General features: G+C 43.2%; 2 protein-coding genes across 7 annotated transcripts in view; one reads left to right on the top strand and one right to left on the bottom strand.

Annotated features, from left to right (window-relative positions):
- IST1 (IST1 factor associated with ESCRT-III) overlaps window positions 1–17,844 on the top strand; it is a 37,133-nt gene extending 19,289 nt beyond the window's left edge. For 2 of the 6 annotated variants that reach the window (XM_033218884.1, XM_033218885.1), the window contains 9 exons: window positions 3,930–4,032; window positions 4,767–4,947; window positions 5,372–5,459; window positions 9,817–9,900; window positions 10,386–10,496; window positions 11,528–11,728; window positions 12,326–12,418; window positions 13,793–13,841; window positions 16,448–17,844. In XM_033218884.1, coding sequence (XP_033074775.1) covers window positions 3,945–4,032; window positions 4,767–4,947; window positions 5,372–5,459; window positions 9,817–9,900; window positions 10,386–10,496; window positions 11,528–11,728; window positions 12,326–12,418; window positions 13,793–13,841; window positions 16,448–16,647 — 1,095 coding nt within the window. In that variant the 5' untranslated portion in view covers window positions 3,930–3,944 and the 3' untranslated portion in view covers window positions 16,648–17,844. Of the gene's footprint in view, window positions 1–3,929; window positions 4,037–4,766; window positions 4,948–5,371; window positions 5,460–6,497; window positions 6,596–9,816; window positions 9,901–10,385; window positions 10,497–11,527; window positions 11,729–12,325; window positions 12,419–13,792; window positions 13,842–16,447 lie in introns of those variants that run through there. The other 4 variants (XM_033218886.1, XM_033218883.1, XM_033218888.1 and 1 more) reach the window with 4 other exon arrangements.
- PKD1L3 (polycystin 1 like 3, transient receptor potential channel interacting) overlaps window positions 17,183–19,947 on the bottom strand; it is an 88,120-nt gene continuing 85,355 nt past the window's right edge. The window contains 2 exon segments of the mRNA XM_033218866.1: window positions 17,183–18,514; window positions 18,892–19,023. Of these exon segments, the coding sequence (XP_033074757.1) occupies window positions 18,374–18,514; window positions 18,892–19,023 (273 nt within the window). The 3' untranslated portion in view covers window positions 17,183–18,373.

The raw sequence follows: 19,947 nt of genomic DNA, 5'->3' as shown, positions 1-19,947 counted from the left end.
TATTTTACTTACCATGATGTCCTCAAAGTTCATCCATAGCATGTGATGGGTAGGATTTCCTTTCCTTTCTAAGGCTGATGAGTGCTCTGTTGTATGTGTAGACCACATTTGGTTTATCCATTCATCCCTCAGTGGCCATTTGGGTTGCCTCCACCTGTTGGCCATTGTGAATAATGCTGCTGGGAACATAGATATGCAAATACCTCTTTGAAGTTCTGCTTTCAGTTCTTTTAGATATATACCAGAAGTGGGATTTCTAGATTATATGGTAGTTACATTTTTAATTTTAATTTTTTGAGGAGCTGCCATACTGTTTTTCTGTAATGGTTGTACCATTTTACAATCCCACCAACAGTGCACAAGGGTTCCGTTTTCTCCACAGCCTCATCAGTACTTGAAATTTTCTTTCTTTTTTTTTTTGATAGTAGCCATCCTAATGGGTGTGAAGTGGTATCTCATTGTGATTTCATTTTGCCTTTCTCTAGAGATTAATGATATTGGCACTTTTGATATGCTTGTTGGCTGTTTGTATATCATCTTTGGAGAAATGTCTTCAAGTTTTTTGCCCAGTTTTTAATCACGTTGTTGAGTTATAGGAGTCCTTTATATGTAATTAGTTCTTGGTTTTCGAGACAGAGTCTTGCTCTCTCACCATACCTGGAATACTGTGGTGTGATCTTGGCTCACCACAGCCTCTGCTTCTGGAAGTCAAGCAGTCTTCCTGGCTCAGCCTCCTGAGTAGCTGGGACCACAGGTGCATGCCACCATGCCCGACTAATTTTTGTATTTTTTTGTAAAGATGGGGTTCCTCCATGTTGCCTAGGCTGGTCTTGAACTCACGGGCTTAAGCAATCCTCCCGCCTTGGCCCCCAAAGCGCTGGGATTACAGGCATGAGCCACCACACTCACACCCTACTATTTAGCTTTTTGTTTTTGGAGACGGAATTTCACTCTTGTTGCCCAGGTTGGAGTGCAATGGAGTGTTCTCGGTTCACTGCAAACTCCGCCTCCTGGCTTAAAGCAATTCTCCTGCCTCAGCCTCCCAAGCAGCTGGGATTACAGGCATGCACCATCACACCCAGCTAATTTTGTATTTTTAGTAGAGACAGGGTTTCTCCATGTTGATCAGGCTGATCTCGAACTCCCAACCTCAGGTGATCCGCCCGCCTAGGCCTCTCAAAGTGCTGGGGTTGTTTTTGTTGTTTGTTGTTTTTCCAGTAGAATACGGGTTCCTTTGAGGACAGGGATTGTACCTTTTTCCTTCTTTTCTTTTCTTTTCTTTTCTACTTTCGGAGACACTGTCTCACTCTGTTTCCAGGCTGGAGTGCAGTGGCGCGATTTTGGCTCACTGTTACACCTCCTGGGTTCAAGCAGTTCTCCTGTCTCAGCCTCCCGAGTAGCTGGGACTACAGGTGTACATCACCATGCCCAGCTAATTTTTTTTTTTTTTTTTTTTTTTGTATTTTTATTAGAGATGGGCTTTCACCATGTTGGCCAGGATGGTCTCCATCTCCTGACCTCATGATCTGCCCACCTTGGCCTCCCAAAGTGATGGGATTACAGGTGTGAGCCACCGTACCTGGCCAGGACTGTACTTAATTTATGCTTTTTATCTCCAGCATCAAGCCAACGCCTGACATACAGGTAATCAGTAAATACTTATTGCATGGATTGAACGTAATTCAATTGCTGGATTCCAGATACTTGATGACATAAAAGCCCCATTTTAACCTGGGACTTAGGTTAATTCTTAAATGTAGGGTAAAGGCTTTTGGGGGCAGTTTTACAAAAGGAAAACCCATCTGATGTTTTTTATTAGTGGTTAATTCACTAGTAGACAAGTACTATTCCTACTGTTTTTTCTTTCTTTGGTGCTCTTTTGATTTGTCTGTTCCTCAGTTACTTTGTTTGACCTATCTTTTGTTTGGATATTACATGTTTTTAAGTTTGAGTCCAGAATTTAAATTTAGAGAAATAGAAATTCTGCTGTTTTGAAATAGAATGCACAGTGGTCAATGCACAATGGTATACCCTAAAGTCTTGCGGGTAGAGGAGGGGTGGTTTTGTTGACTGTAACTCTACTATTCAGTGAAATTCCTGGTAAAGAGCCGTCTGTTGTAGAATTTTGTAGAGCAGTTTTTTTCTTGTACTTTTCACCCCTTTGTGTAACTCTGTACATGAGTAGATGTCAATGATATTTCTTTTTTTTTTTTTTGAGACGGAGTCTTGCTCTGTCGCCAGGGCTGGAGTGCAGTGGCCGGATCTCAGCTCACTGCAAGCTCCGCCTCCCGGGTTCACGCCATTCTCCTGCCTCAGCCTCCGAGTAGCTGGGACTACAGACGCCCGCCACCTCGCCCGGCTAGTTTTTTGTATTTTTTAGTAGAGACGGGGTTTCACAGTGTTCGCCAGGATGGTCTCGATCTCCTGACCTCGTGATCCGCCCATCTCGGCCTCCCAAAGTGCTGGGATTACAGGCTTGAGCCACCGCGCCGGCCCAATGATATTTCTTGGGTACTAACTTTTCCCCAAAGACTGAGACTTGTTGGCAGGATTTGGGGAGTTAAGATGAGAATATTTTCAATTATGGGTCTAAATTCGATCATCTTTCCCCATTGACATCCCTGTTGAGATTTTTTGGGAGAAGCAGGGAGCCCTTCTCCTTTTTTATCTTTTTATCACACCACCCCCTGCCAATATCTAGGTATTAATTTCATCTGTCACCAAATTCTTTCAGCTGTGCCTTCAAAGTAGATTTCTTTTTTTTTTTTTTGAGATGGAGTCTCGCTCTGTCACCCAAGCTGGAGTGCAGTGGCCAGATCTCAGCTCACTGCAAGCTCCGCCTCCCGGGTTTACGCCATTCTCCTGCCTCAGCCTCCCGAGTAGCTGGGACTACAGGCGCCCGCCACCTCGCCCGGCTAGTTTTTTGTATTTTTTAGTAGAGACGGGGTTTCACCGTGTTAGCCAGGATGGTCTCGATCTCCTGACCTTGTGATCCGCCCGCCTCGGCCTCCCAAAGTGCTGGGATTACAGGCTTGAGCCACCGCGCCCGGCCCAATGATATTTCTTGGGTACTAACTTTTCCCCAAAGACTGAGACTTGTTGGCAGGATGTGGGGAGTTAAGATGAGAATATTTTCAATTATGGGTCTAAATTCGATCATCTTTCCCCATTGACATCCCTGTTGAGATTTTTTGGGAGAAGCAGGGAGCCCTTCTCCTTTTTTATCTTTTTATCACACCACCCCCTGCCAATATCTAGGTATTAATTTCATCTGTCACCAAATTCTTTCAGCTGTGCCTTCAAAGTAGATTTCTTTTTTTTTTTTTTTTTTTTTTTTTTTTTTGAGATGGAGTCTCGCTCTGTCACCCAAGCTGGAGTGCAGTGGCCAGATCTCAGCTCACTGCAAGCTCCGCCTCCGGGTTTACGCCATTCTCCTGCCTCAGCCTCCCGAGTAGCTGGGACTACAGGCGCCCGCCACCTCGCCGGCTAGTTTTTTGTATTTTTTAGTAGAGACGGGGTTTCACCGTGTTAGCCAGGATGGTCTCGATCTCCTGACCTCGTGATCCGCCCATCTCGGCCTCCCAAAGTGCTGGGATTACAGGCTTGAGCCACCGCTCCCGGCCTCAAAGTTGATTTCAAATCCAGTTGCTGACACTGCTAACCACCCTAGTCTGAGCCATTACCATCTCTTATCTGGATGATAATAATATCCTTCCCATTGGTCTTCCTGCTTCCAGTATTATCCTTCCCCAATCAGTTTTCTTTACAACAGCCAAAACAATCTGTAAAAAATGTGAATTAGAGCATGTCATTTTCCTGTATTAGAAAAACACTCTGGTTTATTGTTTCACATAATTCACCCCTAAGAGGCTTTAGTTCCTGAACTAATTTTGACTTGAAAATAGTCATTGTGCTTCTTCTGTTTCTAGGAGGAACAGCACAGCATGCTGGGCTCTGGATTTAAAGCTGAGCGCTTAAGAGTGAATTTGAGATTAGTCATAAATCGCCTTAAACTATTGGAGAAAAAAAAAAGTGAGTAGTGTACTTTTTTTCTCCAAAATACATCACTGGATACTAGCACCCCAATAGTGGATCTTTGAGGCCAGTACTATGAAGTCTTAGGGATCGTATCTTTTTTTGTTGTTGTTTTTGTTGAGACACAGTCTTACTTTGTTGCCCAGGATAGAGTGCAGTGGTGTGATCTCGGCTCACTGCAACCTCCACCTCCAGGGTTCAAGTGATTCTTGTGCCCCAGCCTCCCAAGTAGCTGGGATTACAGGCATGTGCCACCACACCTGGCTAATTTTCATGTTTTTAGTAGAGACGGGATTTCACCATGTTGGCCAGGCTGGTCTTGAACTCATGACCTCAAAGCCATCCGTCTGACTCGGCCTCCCAAAGTGCTGGGATTACAGGCATGAGCTACCATGCCTGGCTTGGGATCATATCTTTTAAGCTTTGGATGCATTTCTGCCCTTTGTGACTAATAGACTAAGTACCTTTTTTGCAGAGAAAGGGACATACTCTGTTGTTATGGAATTAGGTCACCTGACTCCTGAGTTGGAAATGTCAAGCCACATGAACTGTATTTTCTCACCTAGACAGAGTAGCAAATTCTACAGTAGATGGGATGGGATTAGATTTGCTAAGGGAGAGGAGCTAGGATATAATAAAAACCACCCAGTTCTTCTTGCTGGGGGGGTGATTGGCCTGTAGGCCAGATGCCAGTGCTCTACTGTGAGATTGGAGTGGGCTTTGTGTCTTAGCGGAACTGGCCCAGAAAGCGAGAAAGGAGATTGCTGACTATCTGGCTGCTGGGAAAGATGAACGAGCTCGGATCCGTGTTGAGCACATTATCCGGGAAGACTACCTCGTGGAGGCCATGGAGATCCTGGAGCTGTACTGTGACCTGCTGCTGGCTCGGTTTGGCCTTATCCAGTCTATGAAGTAAGATACTTTGATTCGAAGACCTAAATGACTTCTGGAATTTGAGAAAGGAGTAATATGGTCTCTTTCTGCATTAAGGGACTATTTCACATGCCCAAGGATCTGCTGCCTAACAGTTGCTTAAAGGCCTGATCTCAGCATAGATAACTGTTAAAACGAAAATACAGAATCTGAAACTGAGAAGCCTAGATTTGAATCTTGGCTCAACCATTTTCCGACTTCATGGCCTTGGGCTTGTTCCATAGTTTTGAGTTTCTCCAAAAGTAAAATAAGATCACGAAAATGGCTAGAAGCCTAGAGTTATTGTGAGAATCTAGTGAGATTCACAAAATAGCTTCAGAGGCTATAAAGTATATGAAACAAAAGCTAGGATTTTGTTGGTTTGTTTTAAAGAATGTTTTAAAAAATATTTTTCCTTGATTAGGGAACTAGATTCTGGTCTGGCTGAATCTGTGTCTACATTGATCTGGGCTGCTCCTCGACTCCAGTCAGAAGTGGCTGAGTTGAAAATAGTGAGTACAAGTAGTTTCAGTGATGTCTGTAGCTTTTCATAGTGTTAGAAAGGTTGGTTAATATAAGGTACTTCTGCCGATTTGACCAGATATTTTGTACCCTTCTTATGTTGCTTTTGAAATAGGTTTTGTAAATGTGTTTTTCTTTTTCAGCCTTATATAGTAGAATAGAACAGCGTTTTGCAAACTTGAGTAATTTTTTTAAGGAGCAAAGTTTCATGTTCTCCAGTTTTGTCTTAGTGTTATTTAACTCTATGCAAATAGAAAAGTTCTTATACAAGTGTAAACGAGTAAAGTTAAAATAACATTAAGGTGACAGATGTTTTTGCTGTATTTATTAATTCCACAAATATTTATTAAGTAAATTGTATGAGCTGTGTGAGTGCTGGGGGTGATAGTGGTGAGCAAAATATGGCACCAGCCATACTCCTGTAGCTTAGAGTCTAGCAGAAGAGACAGACATTAACCAGAAAATTGCACATCACAACATGGATAATGGTACTGACTCCTAGGATACAAATTCAGTTGTGTTGTTTTCTATTTTCTACATCTTTGCCTTTCTGTTTTATTTCCTAGGAATTGTCTCATTCTTATCTCCCAACCCATCTACTGAGATTTCCTTGTTTTCTAGGTTTTTTTCAAGAGCTGTTTTTAAAAAATTCTCTTGAATATTTTTCATGCTCCGTTTGTTTCATGGCTACAATGTTTTCTGAGTCTCTGAGGATATTAATTATAGTTAATTTTTAAACTTCTGTCATGTTTGTTTCTCTCAAGTTCATTTTTCATATTTCTTAGTTTTTATAGTAGAAGCTTTTCCAAAGATTTAGTGGTCCTTGGGTGTTGGTTTACATTTTAGAGTGAGGCACTAAAAAGGAGATTGGAACTTCTTGTGTGCATGGGTGGGTTTTTACTGCCAGATGCCTTCACTGCTGAGTGATCTGACTAAGCTCTTATTTGGAGGAATTCCAGACTGTGAGGAACTAGTCATCTTTCCTTGGGTTGGTCGTTTTCTCCAGAATCCTCCTATTTTCTGCCTAGAGTGTATAAGCTGGCTGCCAGCATTTCTGAGAGCCCAGTGGAGAAGGAAGCCAAAAATCTATTTGATATAGAGAAGACTTACACTTAATTCTTCTGTTGTAAGTATCACTATTGTCTCCTGTGTATAGACTCGAGTTCCTTTAGTTTAGTCTCCCCAGAGAATAAACCTCAGATAGTCCAGTAGGGTGCCAGGGATAGTCATTGAGTTTTGTGGGCAGAGAAGAGGGACAATAGAGGCAACTGATTATCATGTAGATTTTTTTTTTTTTTTTTTTTTGAGACGGAGTCTTACACTGTTGCCTGGGCTGGAGTGCAGTGGTACAATTTTGGCTCACTGCAACCTCTACCTCCTGGGTTCAAGCAATTCTCCTGCCTCAGCCTCCTAAGTAGCTGGGATTACAGGTGCCTGCCACCATGCCTGGCTAATTTTTTGTATTTTTAGTGGAGACAGGGTTTCATCATGTTGACCAGACTGGTCTTGAATTTCTGACCTTGTGATCCGCCTGCCTCAGCCTCCCAAAGTGTTGGGATTACAGGTATGAGCCACCTCACCCGGCCGTTTTTGGTCTCTTCTGTACTCCTTTAAAATTAATCTTGGAAAAGGCTTAAATATGTTACAAAATTCAAAAGCTATAAACAGAGTGATACATTAATGTGAATAAAAATAATCTCTGGGGCCGGGCGCGATGGCTCAAGCCTGTAATCCCAGCACTTTGGGAGGCCGAGACGGGCGGATCACGAGGTCAGGAGATTGAGACCATCCTGGCTAACACGGTGAAACCCCGTCTCTACTAAAAAATACAAAAAACTAGCCGGGCGAGGTGGCGGGCGCCTGTAGTCCCAGCTACTCCAGAGGCTGAGGCAGGAGAATGGCGTAAACCCGGGAGGCGGAGCTTGCAGTGAGCTGAGATCCGGCCACTGCACTCCAGCCCGGGCTAGAGCGAGACTCCGTCTCAAAAAAAAAAAAAATAATCTCTGGGCCGGGCGCGGTGGCTCAAGCCTGTAATCCCAGCACTTTGGGAGGCCGAGATGGGCGGATCACGAGGTCAGGAGATCGAGACCATCCTGGCTAACACGGTGAAACCCCGTCTCTACTAAAAAAAAAATACAAAAAACTAGCCGGGCGAGGTGGCGGGTGCCTGTAGTCCCAGCTACTCGGGAGGCTGAGGCAGGAGAATGGCGTAAACCCGGGAGGCGGAGCTTGCAGTGAGCCGAGATCGCGCCACTGCACTCCAGCCTGGGCGACAGAGCAAGACTCCGTCTCAAAAAAAAAAAAAAAATTCTCTGTATAGTATACACCAGCCAAAACAAAAACCATAAAAGACTAATGCCATTTAAATCATAGGTGCCAGGTACCACTGAAAGTCTTCATAATGAACAGTGAGAACTCTCCTACTGGGCTCCTGGAATGTTGGGACCACTCTGGTCCAATGCTACTATCGTTTCCTGTCTGGAAAGTGAGAGTAGCTTCTTGAGTATTCTTCGTGTTCCTACTTTGGCTTTTTTAAATCTATTCGCTATTCCATCAGAACCACCTGAGTGTTTTGTCCAAAACACAGCTCTGATCCTGTCATGACCTCTTGCTTTAAAGCCCATCAGTAGCTTTCTGTTGCTCTTGTGATAGAAAAAAAACTCCCTTATACGGCCTACATGGTCCTGCGTTGTCTGGCTCCCATCTCCCTTTCTTCGTTTCCTACCACACTCCTTGGCCTCTGTACCAGAGGCTCACTGGCTGATTGCAGGCTTGAGGACTTTGTTTTTTTCCATCAGGGGGCTTTGCACTGCTGTTTTCTTTTCCTGGAATGCTCTTCCTTCCCTATTTAGTTAACTCCTAGTCATTCTTAATTATTTGAGACAGGGTCTTGCTTTGTCACCCAGGCTGGAGTGCAGTGGCACGATCTTGCCTCACTGCAGCCTCGGCTTCCTGGGCTCAACTGATCATGCTCCCACCTCAGCCTCCCGAGTAGCTGAGACAACAGGTGCACGCCACCATGCCCAGCTAATTTTTGTGTCTTTTAAAAATAGAGGCTAGGGTTTTGCTATGTTGCCCAGGCTGGTCTTGAACACCTGAGCTCAAGTGATCTGCCCACCTCAGCTTCACAGAGTGTTGGGATTACAGGCATGAACCACCATGCCTGACCTTAGTCATCCTTTAAATCTCAGCAAAGCATCACTTCCTTCAGGAAACCTTTCCTGACTTTTCTGATCAGATTTGATTCTGCTGTTAGAAGCTGGTGATAGCATGCTGTGCCTTCACTTGGTATCACTTATTGTAGCTGCAGTTGTGCCTTTATCTGTGTTATTGTTAGAAATGCTTGTTCCACGGTGCCACAAAGAAATAGCAGTCAAATATAAATTTAATTCTTTCAGCAAGGCAGTTTTTACTTTCTGCAGAAAGGGTGCTTCTCGCAGATGGAACAATAACGAGAGCACACTGAAGAAAGGGGGTAAAAATAGTTATATTCTACACATCTGGACCCTATTGCTGTGTCCTGATTCCATTGGCTGGAACTGGACCTCACAGTCTAGGCTGCACCCATTTGGCTAAAGGTTTTAAAACTTTTAAAAATAGGTATATGCAAGGGAGAACAAAGGAAGAGAGGAAGTTGCTTATGAGAAGACTTAGAAAAGTAGTAACATTCCCAAATAAGGAAGGGGCATAGGCTGCGAGCTGAGACATGCCTGTGAGCATCTTGGTTAAAGTACAAGGGCATAGAATGTATTTATTTTCTTATATTTAATAGTTACATGGGATAGGGGTTAACAAAGAGTTATTAGCACAAAGCAAGGAAGCTTGAAGGAAGTTAGTCTTTAAAAGAAACATTTCTTTTTTTTAGTAGAGATGGGGTTTCACCATGTTAGCCAGGATGGTCTCAATCTCCTGACCTTGTGATCTGCCTGCCTCGGCCTCCCAAAGTGCTGGAATTACAGGCATGAGCCCCTGCACTTGGCCTCAAAAGAAACATTTCTAACATTTATGATTTATTCTTTAACAAGAAGGGAAACTTTGAAGAGGAAACTTTTTTCTTTGTACAATTTGATTAATGTAAGACTGTAAGAGTAGGAACAGTATTTTGTTCCTTTTATTTATATTGTATAACACTCATGATAGTGTTTGGCATTTGAGTGCTGCTCATTGGATGGATGGATGGATGGATGGATGAACAAATAGTGGATTAATGCGTACCCCTTAAGGTTTTGCAGATTCCAGTGTTTTGGAAATCTTGTAATAGACGCATGTTTACTGTTGCCAGGAAGAAGCATAGAGCAGTCTGTTGGAGTGGTCTCTATTTTTATTTACTGTCCTTTTTCTTTTTAGGTTGCTGATCAGCTCTGTGCCAAGTATAGCAAGGAATATGGCAAGCTATGTAGGACCAACCAGATTGGAACTGTGAATGACAGGGTAATGAACATAGTTGGTAAACATGAAAGCAGTATGTGGGAGCAGTTTATTGTATTGCCTGTGGCAATTCTAGTGGGTACCACTGTATGGCTCAGTATAGGGTTTCACATTTCAGCTGTGTGGCTGGCAGTGTGGTCCAATCCTTACACCTGCTGAGTTCCTCTGGTTGCTGTCATTCCTGACTCCACTTCCCCACTTTGTATGCCTCATGTCATTTGTGAAGGATGGAAGTGAGGTGGGGAGGGTGGTGGATGAATTGAACTGTGGAAGGCAGCAGTCTTGTCTTTTACCAGCATCTGGGTCATGTGTAATGAGAATGTGAAGAGACTTGGGTCCTCTGATGTGTCTTGTGACTCTGAAAAAAATTTAACTGCTCTGAACCTTTTTTTCCTCAATGTTACCTGTAAAATGAGAGGAGCTAACTTTGCATAGTGAGGTTAGGATTAGGCTGGTTGGTATAGATGCATCTTACTTTTTACTTATAGCTAATGCACAAGCTGAGTGTGGAAGCCCCACCCAAAATCCTGGTGGAGAGATACCTGATTGAAATTGCCAAGAATTACAATGTACCCTATGAACCTGACTCTGTGGTCATGGTAAGTTTATCCCAGAATACAAAGAAAAATGAATTTGTAGGTATGACCTTCTTTGGAAAAAAAAAAAAAAATCCATGTTCTTTGCATTAACTTAAATTTGTGTGAGTTTAAGCCTTCGTCCAGTTAGCTTTTTGACAATAAATCTGCCTGCATATCTCACAGGGAACTTAAGGAATTAGATGAATAACAACACTGAGAAGGTCCAAACCTTGATACAAATGTAAAATGGCACTATTATTGCTACTTTTTGGTGAACTTCAGAATTGAGAAACCTCCTGTAGATAGCAAGAAATGCCCCAAGGCCCAAACAGTTCCCGAAACGTTTACTGGGTACCCACCATGTGTCAGGTAGTGCACAGAAAGCTGAGGATACAGGGATAAAAAAATCATCCACCAGTTGGCCAGGCACAGTGGCTCACGCCTGTAATCCCAGCACTTTGGGAGGCTGAGGCGGGTGGATCATGAGGTCAGGAGATTGAGACCATCCCGGCTAACATGGTGAAACCCCTGTCTCTACTAAAAATAGAATAAATTAGCCGGGCGTGGTGGTGGGTGCCTGTAGTCCCAGCTAATTGGGAGGCTGAAGCAGGAGAATGGTGTGAACCCAGGAGGCGGAGGAGCTCGCAGTGAGCCGAAATCACGCCACTGCACTCCAGTCTGGGCGACAGCGAGACTCCATCTCAAAAAATAAATACATAAAATAAAATCATCCACCAGTTAAGGTCAGTGGGGTCTGGTGGATGCTTTGGTGTGTACTGCTCAGACATCCCTATTACCCCCTGTTGGAGACACCATCAGGTCCATTCCAGCTGCAGAAGTCACTGGGGAATTAATTGGCTGAGGCCTTTGTTGTGACTGTATTGCAGCCCAACTTCTCCTTCCACCTAACTCTGCCTTCTTTTCCCTCACACGTGGTGATCTCAGAAGCACTCCAGTAAACTTGCTTCATGCTAATCTCCATCTGAGTCCGCTTTCTGGGGAACCTGGTCTTGGACATGTGTTAATGACATGGGTTTCTCTTTTTGTCTCAGGCAGAAGCTCCTCCTGGGGTAGATACAGATCTTATTGATGTTGGATTCACAGATGATGTGAAGAAAGGAGGCCCTGGAAGAGGAGGGGGTGGGGGGTTCACAGCACCAGTTGGTGGACCTGATGGAACGGTGCCAATGCCAATGCCCATGCCCATGCCATCTGCAAATACGCCTTTCTCATATCCACTGCCAAAGGGACCCGTAAGTATACATAACTGTGGGTATGAGCTTTAGAAAATGTTATAGAGGATGACAAGCTGGCTTTGTGAATACACTCAGGAATTGTAGGTTGTCAGGAGCAGTCAGCAGTAAGAACATTTGGTATTAGCTGGCAGTCATCTTGTGGGGAAAAAATCATTGGATTCAAAGAAGATCTTTTAGTTCAGCTGTAGGAAAATCTATAGAGATGGTGCCAGAAAAACACTTTTCATATAGGTTTACTGAATATCTTTGGGATCTGTTATAGTCATACTAGTAGCTTTTTCCACAAATGAATAAATCACCAATTATTATCAGGCAGAAAAACCTTTGTAGATAAGATGGTCATTGCTAGTAAAGTCTCATTAGAGTTTTCCCTTGTAAACACTGAAGCACTTGATTAAATAGCCTCTGGCTATAGATCTTTATAAATCTGGAATCCTGACCACATGTGGTCTTTGGGCATTTTTAAGGATCTTGAATATTTATATATATTTAGTATGGGAATATACATGTATTTATTTCTCCCTTCCAATACTCAAACCTTCAAGATTGCAAACTGGAGACAGTGTCTCTGATGTTGCCTTTCTCTTCTTACAGTCAGATTTCAATGGATTGCCAATGGGGACTTTTCAGGCCTTTCCCAATATTCATCCACCTCAGATACCAGCAACTCCCCCATCGTACGAATCTGTAAGTGCCTGAGCCTGTTTTATAAGCAACAGGAGAGTGAATGCCATGAAGAGGGAGCAAAATAATGACCACAGGGAAGGCAGAGTTTTGATCAACTCCTAGTACTGTCATCGTTTTTGCTTTGGGAGTCTTATGTTGCTTTATAACACTACCCTGGAAATGGGGAATGGTGGTGATGGCAGTATCATTGGTAGCAATGCTTTGTCTGCAATTAAGCCAGGAATCAGGAAGGAACTACAGATTTCTTAGAAAGTTGTGCTCTATGAGGGCACTTAACCAGTTGTTTTGACGGACTAGGCAGATACTCACATTGAGCTGATACAGTTGTGATGCTAAAGTATCATTATTAAAATATTAGTCTTACATGTTCTCAACACATGTAAAGGAATAATCAGAAATGTCCAGTTACATGTCGGCCGATAGCATTGATTTCACATTTTAGTATTCTAGTTAAAACTTGCTAATGAATAGCTAATACCTCTAACCGTAGGTGGTTTAGGTTACTTGTTTTTGACCAGCCTTGTTTCTTCAGTTACTGTAGGCCTTTTGAGACCTGTCTCCATCTAGTATTTTACTGAGAAACAAATTGGTGTGGCATTTGCTATGTAAATTACTCATCTAAGAAGATCTTCCTGTTCCTGAGCTTGCTTTCTGTTCTTTCCTTTGGTTCCCCTCTGTAGCTGATGTGTTCTACCTTGGGCCTGAGTTTTTCTTATGCTTTGGTTTTGCATGCATCGGAGCATAACCCACAGCTGTTTGTAGGAATGAGGTCGAAAATCTTCATTATTTGAGGACTTGGTTCTTACAGATATATTCAGGAATGCTTTCCCTTTGCCCAAAGGTGAAAGTATCATTAAAGTTGTCATAGTGTAGTAAGGATTTTCTTTTTCTCTGCTTGGCAGTTAAGAGTTCACCATGGGGCTGGGTGTGGTGGCTCGCGCCTGTAATCCCAGCACTTTGGGAGGCTTAGGCAGGCGTTCGAGACCAGCTTGGGCAACACGGCGAAACCCTGTCTCTACCCAAAATACAAAAATTGGCCAGGCATAGTGCTGCACGCCTGTGGTCCCAGCTACGCGGGAGGTTGTGGTGGGGCAATGGCTGGAGCCCAGGAAGTGGAGGCTGTGGTGAGCCGTGATTGTACCACTGCACTCCAGCCTGGGTGACAGAACAAGACCCTGTCTCAATTAAAATCAAAGGAGTTCAACATGGTATCTTCCAATCAAAGGACTGGAAGAAATGCAGGGGCAGTTTCTTTGGAACAGGCTCTGTTGTATTTGGTGAGCACCTTAGCTTTTGGAAACACAGGGGCTTATACCAGTACTTTCTCCAGTGATGCCATTGCTGTTTCCTCTGGTAACAATCTGTGTGTTTCAGGTAGATGACGTTAATGCTGATAAGAATATCTCTTCTGCACAGATTGTTGGTGAGTAGTGTCAATCAGAAACCTTCAGGGCTCAGTGCTGAACCCTCTGCTATTTTCTCATTGTTCATCCCTTAGAGACTGTTTCCAAGTCCATGGAATTCTATTTACATGCCCTGTTCTCTTCCCAAATGCGAAAATAGAACTCAGGATATCCTGCTTCCAAAGATAAAAGACTGTCCCTAGCCCAAAAGAAGTTCCCATGTTCCCTCTTTTGTCAGTGGTATCACTATTCTTTTTCATCCTTCTGGTTTTTTTCAGTCATGCTTGACTTCTTTATGTTATTGCTGCTTCACCTTCCATTGTGCCTCAAAATACCAAATTTTAAGTTGGGGCATTAAAGAGATGTTGAGGAGAAAATAAGTACAAATGCTAAGTGTATAGCTCAGTTTTTCTTTTTTTTTTTTTTGCGATGGAATCTGGCTCTGTTGCCCAGGCTGGAGTGTAGTGGTGCAGCCTTGACTCTGCAACCTCCACCTCCCGGGTTCAAGCTATTCTGCCTCAGCCTCCTGAGTATCAGCTGGGATTATAGGTGCACACCACCACACCCAGCTAATTTTTGTATTTTTAGTTTACGGGGTTTAACCATGTTGGTCAGGCTGGTCTTGAACTCCTGACCTCGTGATCTGCCCGCCTCAGCCTTCCAAAGTGCCGAGATTACAGGCATGAGCCACCATGCCTGGCCAACTCAGTGAACTTTACAAGGCAAACATGTTCATGTAGCTATCTACTCAATTAAAAAAAGTACTGGCCAGGTATGGTGATTCACATTTGTAATCCAAGCACTTTGGGAAGCTGAGGCAGGAGGATCACTTAAGGCCAGGAGTTTGAGACCTGCCTGGGCAAGATCCTTGTTTCAACAAAAAATTTTTAAAAACCCAGCTTGGTGGTTGTGGACCTGTGGTCACAGCTACTCAAGAGGCATTCTTAATCCTAGGAGTTCAAGGTTACAGTAAGCTATCATTGTACTCCAGCCTGGGTGCCCGGGTGACAAAGTGAGGCCCTGTCTTAAAAAACAAAAATTAAGATACTACCTACCAGCAAAAACCAGATGGAAGAATACTTTACTTTTAAAATTAGAGGCCGGGCGCGGTGGCTCACACCTGTAATCCCAGCACTTTGGGAGGCCAAGATGGGCGGATCATCTGAGGTCAGGTGTTCAAAACCAGCCTGGTCAACATGGTGAAACCCTGTCTCTACTAAAAATACACAAATTAGCTGGGCATGGTGGTGGTGGGTGCCTGTAATCCCAGCTACTCAGGAAGCTGAGGCAGAAGAATCGCTTGAACCCGGGAGGCGGAGGTTGCAGTGAGCTGAGATTGTGCCACTGTACTCCAGCCTGGGCAAGAGTGAGACTCCATCTCAAAAAATAAATAAAATTAGACAGTTGTCTTATGGAGATATAATTTACATTTAAAAAAAAAAAACCCATAGATTTTAAGTGTATACACACACACAAATTCCACTCTGATCAAGGTATGCAATGTTACTCTTACCTCAAAGTTCCCTTTTTTGAGTCAGAGTACTATTTTGATTTTTTGTAATTTAGTTTTCCTGATTCTAGAACTTACAGAAACCAGACTATTATATCAGATAACTTGGACTTTATATTCCTTTAAAAAAACTTTGCCCCTCAATCCCTAAAGAATGTTGGTTCTTAAGGAAGCAATGTTTGTTCTAGCAGAATCCTATTATCACTCCTTGGACTTGGTTGGTAAAGGAGCAGACCTTATGAAAGGGAACAGTTGATTGCTCTGTGTATGTGGCCACATGTATCCCACTTTGATTTCCCTTAAACTTTTTTCTTACCACAGGAAAGTAAAACAGATAGCATTCAACTCTAATTAGAAACTGTAGATGTGGCCGGGCACGGTGGCTCAAGCCTGTAATCCCAGCACTTTGAGAGGCTGAGGCGGGTGGATCACGAGGTCAGGAGATCGAGACCATCCTGGCTAACACGGTGAAACCCCGTCTCTACTAAAAATATAAAAAACTAGCCAGGCGAGGTGGCGGGCGCCTGTAGTCCCAGCTATTCTGGAGGCTGAGGCGGGAGAATGGCGTGAATCCGGGAGGCGGAGCTTGCAGTGAGCCGAGATCACGCCACTGCACTCCAGCCTGGGCGACACAGCGAGACTCCGTCTCAAAAAAAAAAAAAAAAGAAACTGTAGATGTTAACTGTCATTCAAGTGTTTATTAGCCTTCAGAAATAAAATTTCTTTAGCCAGGTGTGGTGGCTCACACCTGTAATCCCAGCACTTTGGGAGACTGAGGTGTGTGGATCACTTGAGATCAGGAGTTCAAGACCAGCCTGGCCAACATGGTGAAGCCCCATCTCTACTAAAAATACAAAAATTAGCTGGGTGTGGTGGTGTGCGCCTTAATCCCAGCTACTCAGGAGGCTGAGGCAGGAGAATCGCTTGAACCCAGGAGGCAGAGGTTGCAGTGAGCTGAGATCACACCACTGCGCTCCAGCCTGGGTGACAGGAGCGAGACTCAAAGTTCTTGAACTAAGGTTTTCTTCTGTATTTTGATCATTTTATTTTTACTGCCAAAGGGGACCTGAGTCATTTCTCTGGTGTTTGTAACATTGTGCTCCTTGCCCTAATTAGGTCCTGGACCCAAGCCAGAAGCCTCTGCAAAGCTTCCTTCCAGACCTGCGGATAACTATGACAACTTTGTCCTACCAGAGTTGCCATCTGTGCCAGACACACTACCAACTGCATCTGCTGGTGCCAGCACCTCAGCATCTGAAGACATTGACTTTGATGATCTTTCCCGAAGGTTTGAAGAGCTGAAAAAGAAAACATAGGTCTCTTAAACCAGGCAACTTTCACATTCTGGGAGTTGGGACTGAGCAATTTCTCCTTGTAACAAAGAATCTCCATGAAATTCCGTTTCATCTGTTAACTGTCACTGAGCACAACACTCCTCCTCTGGGCTCTCTTCCTGCTCCTCCAGATTCTGCTGCTTTCCAGTTCTCTGTTGATCCTGAGACTAACAACTGGAGACTGAGGCCGGAGCATCTGACTCCTGGCAGCTGTGCTTGTCCATTTCCTGTCAGAGTGATCCCAGGTTTCCTTCCCAGGTTTCCTCCTGGCCCGTCCCATGGTCCCTCCACAGGAGCGTGAGAGGATGAGGAAGTACTGTGGGGAGACCACCAAAGATGGCTGGACAGTGGGAGAGCACGTCATGAAGCATCCCAGCCTCGTGTTGAGGTTCCAGACTTAGAAACAAACCTCTCTGTACAGGGAGATTGTGAGTGAGAATCAAGGCCACAGTGTGTATTTTCTCACTCTCGAATGCAAGTGGCAGAGAGAAAGTGACTCAGGACACCATTGTAACTGTTCCTGGAAGCTGGGCCCTCTCATTGGCATATACACTACTCCTTGCCGCAGGACACTGTCCCACCGGGATCCAGTTGCAAAGTTTGTCTCCACAGTTGAAGGCCTCGCTTAGTTGTACTGGATTCTCAGGGAGCCCTCTGTGGCCTTTTTGCTTTGAGTGCTGTGTTTCCCTTGTACCAGAGGGCGGCACTGTGGAAAATTGTTTTCCCCGTAGAATATTCTGTTGGATTGCATTACTGGCAGAGAAAGGACAAGTTGCCATTCAAGTCTAGGGTGGGCTTCCAGCTGCCTTAATAGAAGTACTCAAGTCTTTTGGGTAGTGAGCTGGAAAGTCTACAGGAAAAGAGGGGTACCTGTTTTCATTTGAAAACTTTGGTTCATGGAACCTTTAAAACTAATCTCAGATAAATTTTTGGTGCCCATGTGGCTGTAGTTGTTCACTGCTTTCCTGGATGGATGGGACTCTCAATGTTGTAACTTCTGTACTCCTTTGGCCCATAGCTAAGGTCATCCTCCCCCACAGGGGTGGCTTTGGGATTGGATGATACAGCTTTTGCTTCTGTGTAGTATACCTGTACATACCTGCTTCAGGCAGCCATTAATGTTTTCACTGGTTTGTATTCTGTAGCTCAGTAGCTGCTAATAAAGTTAAAGATCCTGTGTCCTGCTTTCTTCACTGTTTGGTCAGATGATGAAGTATAAATCTGGATTTTAGTGGAGAATATTTTAACCAAGTGATGCATGTAAACCAGCCCTTACCGTCAGGATTCCTGGAGCAGCGCAAGGCTCATTTTGATCTGTGTTTAGATAGCCCAGATAGCATCTGAATTTGCTTTGTCCTCCTCCGTGGCAGGGCTCCGCATCTGCCATGCCTCATCCTTGGATGTTTATTTTTACTAAGTTGCAGTGAGCTCAATTCTGACTCCTTCATTTCCCACAGCCATCCTGGGCCATGGGTGATGAGTGTTCTGTTACTTGCTGCTTGGCAGCAGAGCTAGTTTGTCTCGTAGTATTCTTGCATTGTTAATCCTATCTTGACAGTGCCAAGATCCCTAAGTAAGGACTTGGGACCAAGGGGATTTTGATTCCTAACTTACAGAATTAAAAACAAAGTAATTATAATTTTAAAGCTATGCCATGCAAAGATAAGTAGTAATATGCTAGGAAATAGCCAAATAGGAGATAACAGGATTAAGGTAGTTCATCTAAAACTTCAGTGTCAGTGCCCATTGCTGTCGTGGCTGCTTGCTCAGATGAGGTTTTTTGGGGCCGACTGATTCCTAACAAATTTGAGAGCTTCTGTAGCAGCATATCTATTAGTGCAACTTCTTTCTGAGTATTGAAGACGAAAAGAGAAAAGTGAGAAAATTGAAATTACTGCTAATACTGGAGTGAAAAAAGTACCAAAGATTTTTTTAAAAATTAGTAAATGTAAAGATATATTTCTTTGATAATTTACAGTCAGGCATTGGAGTGTTTCCACTAATCAATGGTTGAGAGCCAGCTATTTATAGGACAGTGGCTATAGAATATTATGTAGTCTTATAAATTGGGATTCCTAGGAAGATAGCTGGCGGAGCTTTTGAAACTAATAAAGGGAATATGATACTGTGCATTTTAAGTTATGTCAGCCTGTAATCTTAGGGGTAGTTACGGTGGAGCTTTCCCAGTGATATAACAGCATGCTAGTTTATCTTTTAGTTACCTACCTTAAGCGACTTTCTTTCTTTTCCAAAGGCCATGAGAATGGCAGAAACAAAAAGATTAATTACCACAAGTACCATCAAGATGACACTGGTGAGGATCAGAAAGGTGCCCAGGACTGGGTCTAAATCGATAACCTGGGAAAACAATAAGAACACTTTCAGTGACTGACAATTTAGTTTCTACCTTACAAACATAAGCTACATGCTAACGTTTGGGATCTTTCCAGAAGAAAAGCTTATCCAATGGAAACTTAGGGAGAGAGGCACAAAGATACTAAGAAGGAAAATACTTTTAAATGGACAGAAGAGCAGCAATGACTGATTTTAAGGAGGTTAAGATAATTTTGACTACAGGGCTTTCACAAGAAAACAGGTGAGTTGCAGTGGAATTGGAAATGATTCAAATGTCACATGAATTCTAGCAATTCCAGAAAATACATCTACTCATGGAAGCTAAAAGGGGGGTCACAAACATTGAAAGGATAAATGCATACCGGAAGTGAAAATGCAAACTGTCTCTGCCATATCAAGAAACTACAACCCTAAACACAGGAGCATTCCAATAAAAGTTAACAGGTTGGCCACAGAAAACTGGCTTTATAGTACTACTTTTTTTCCATTGTCATTTTTAAAGGCATAAGCATTGAGTTCTGCCTTTCTTTACTTTTCTGCATAAGTAAATATCAAGTTCTGGGCTTCCTAAAATGGTTCCCATAACACAATTTTTAAAAATTTAGATGTTCTCAACAAATGGTATTTATTTTCCCTTGGTATTGGCCTATTCATAGTTGCCACCAGGCACTGTTTAAAAATATCCCAACAGAGGGGATGATTATAATAAACAACACCCTGATGGCAATCTCCTATATGACAAAATATTTTTAAGCACCAAACTGTTACCTACTTAAAAATACTTAAAACAATTTCAGGTCAACCAGATAATGTGGGCAATCTCAGTTTGTGCTGCAAGACTTTTTTTTTCCAATCAGTTTATTTTTATGTACAATTTTACTCTGTTTACTCTTAAATTTTCTATGTTTTTTACTTTTTATTTTTTAT

Source organism: Trachypithecus francoisi, unplaced genomic scaffold (genome assembly GCF_009764315.1).
Source record: "Trachypithecus francoisi isolate TF-2019V2 unplaced genomic scaffold, Tfra_2.0 Lachesis_group10, whole genome shotgun sequence".
Lineage (NCBI taxonomy): Eukaryota > Metazoa > Chordata > Mammalia > Primates > Cercopithecidae > Trachypithecus > Trachypithecus francoisi.
The sequence above is the reverse complement of the archived record's forward strand: the minus strand, read 5'-3'. Positions and strand labels throughout refer to the sequence as shown.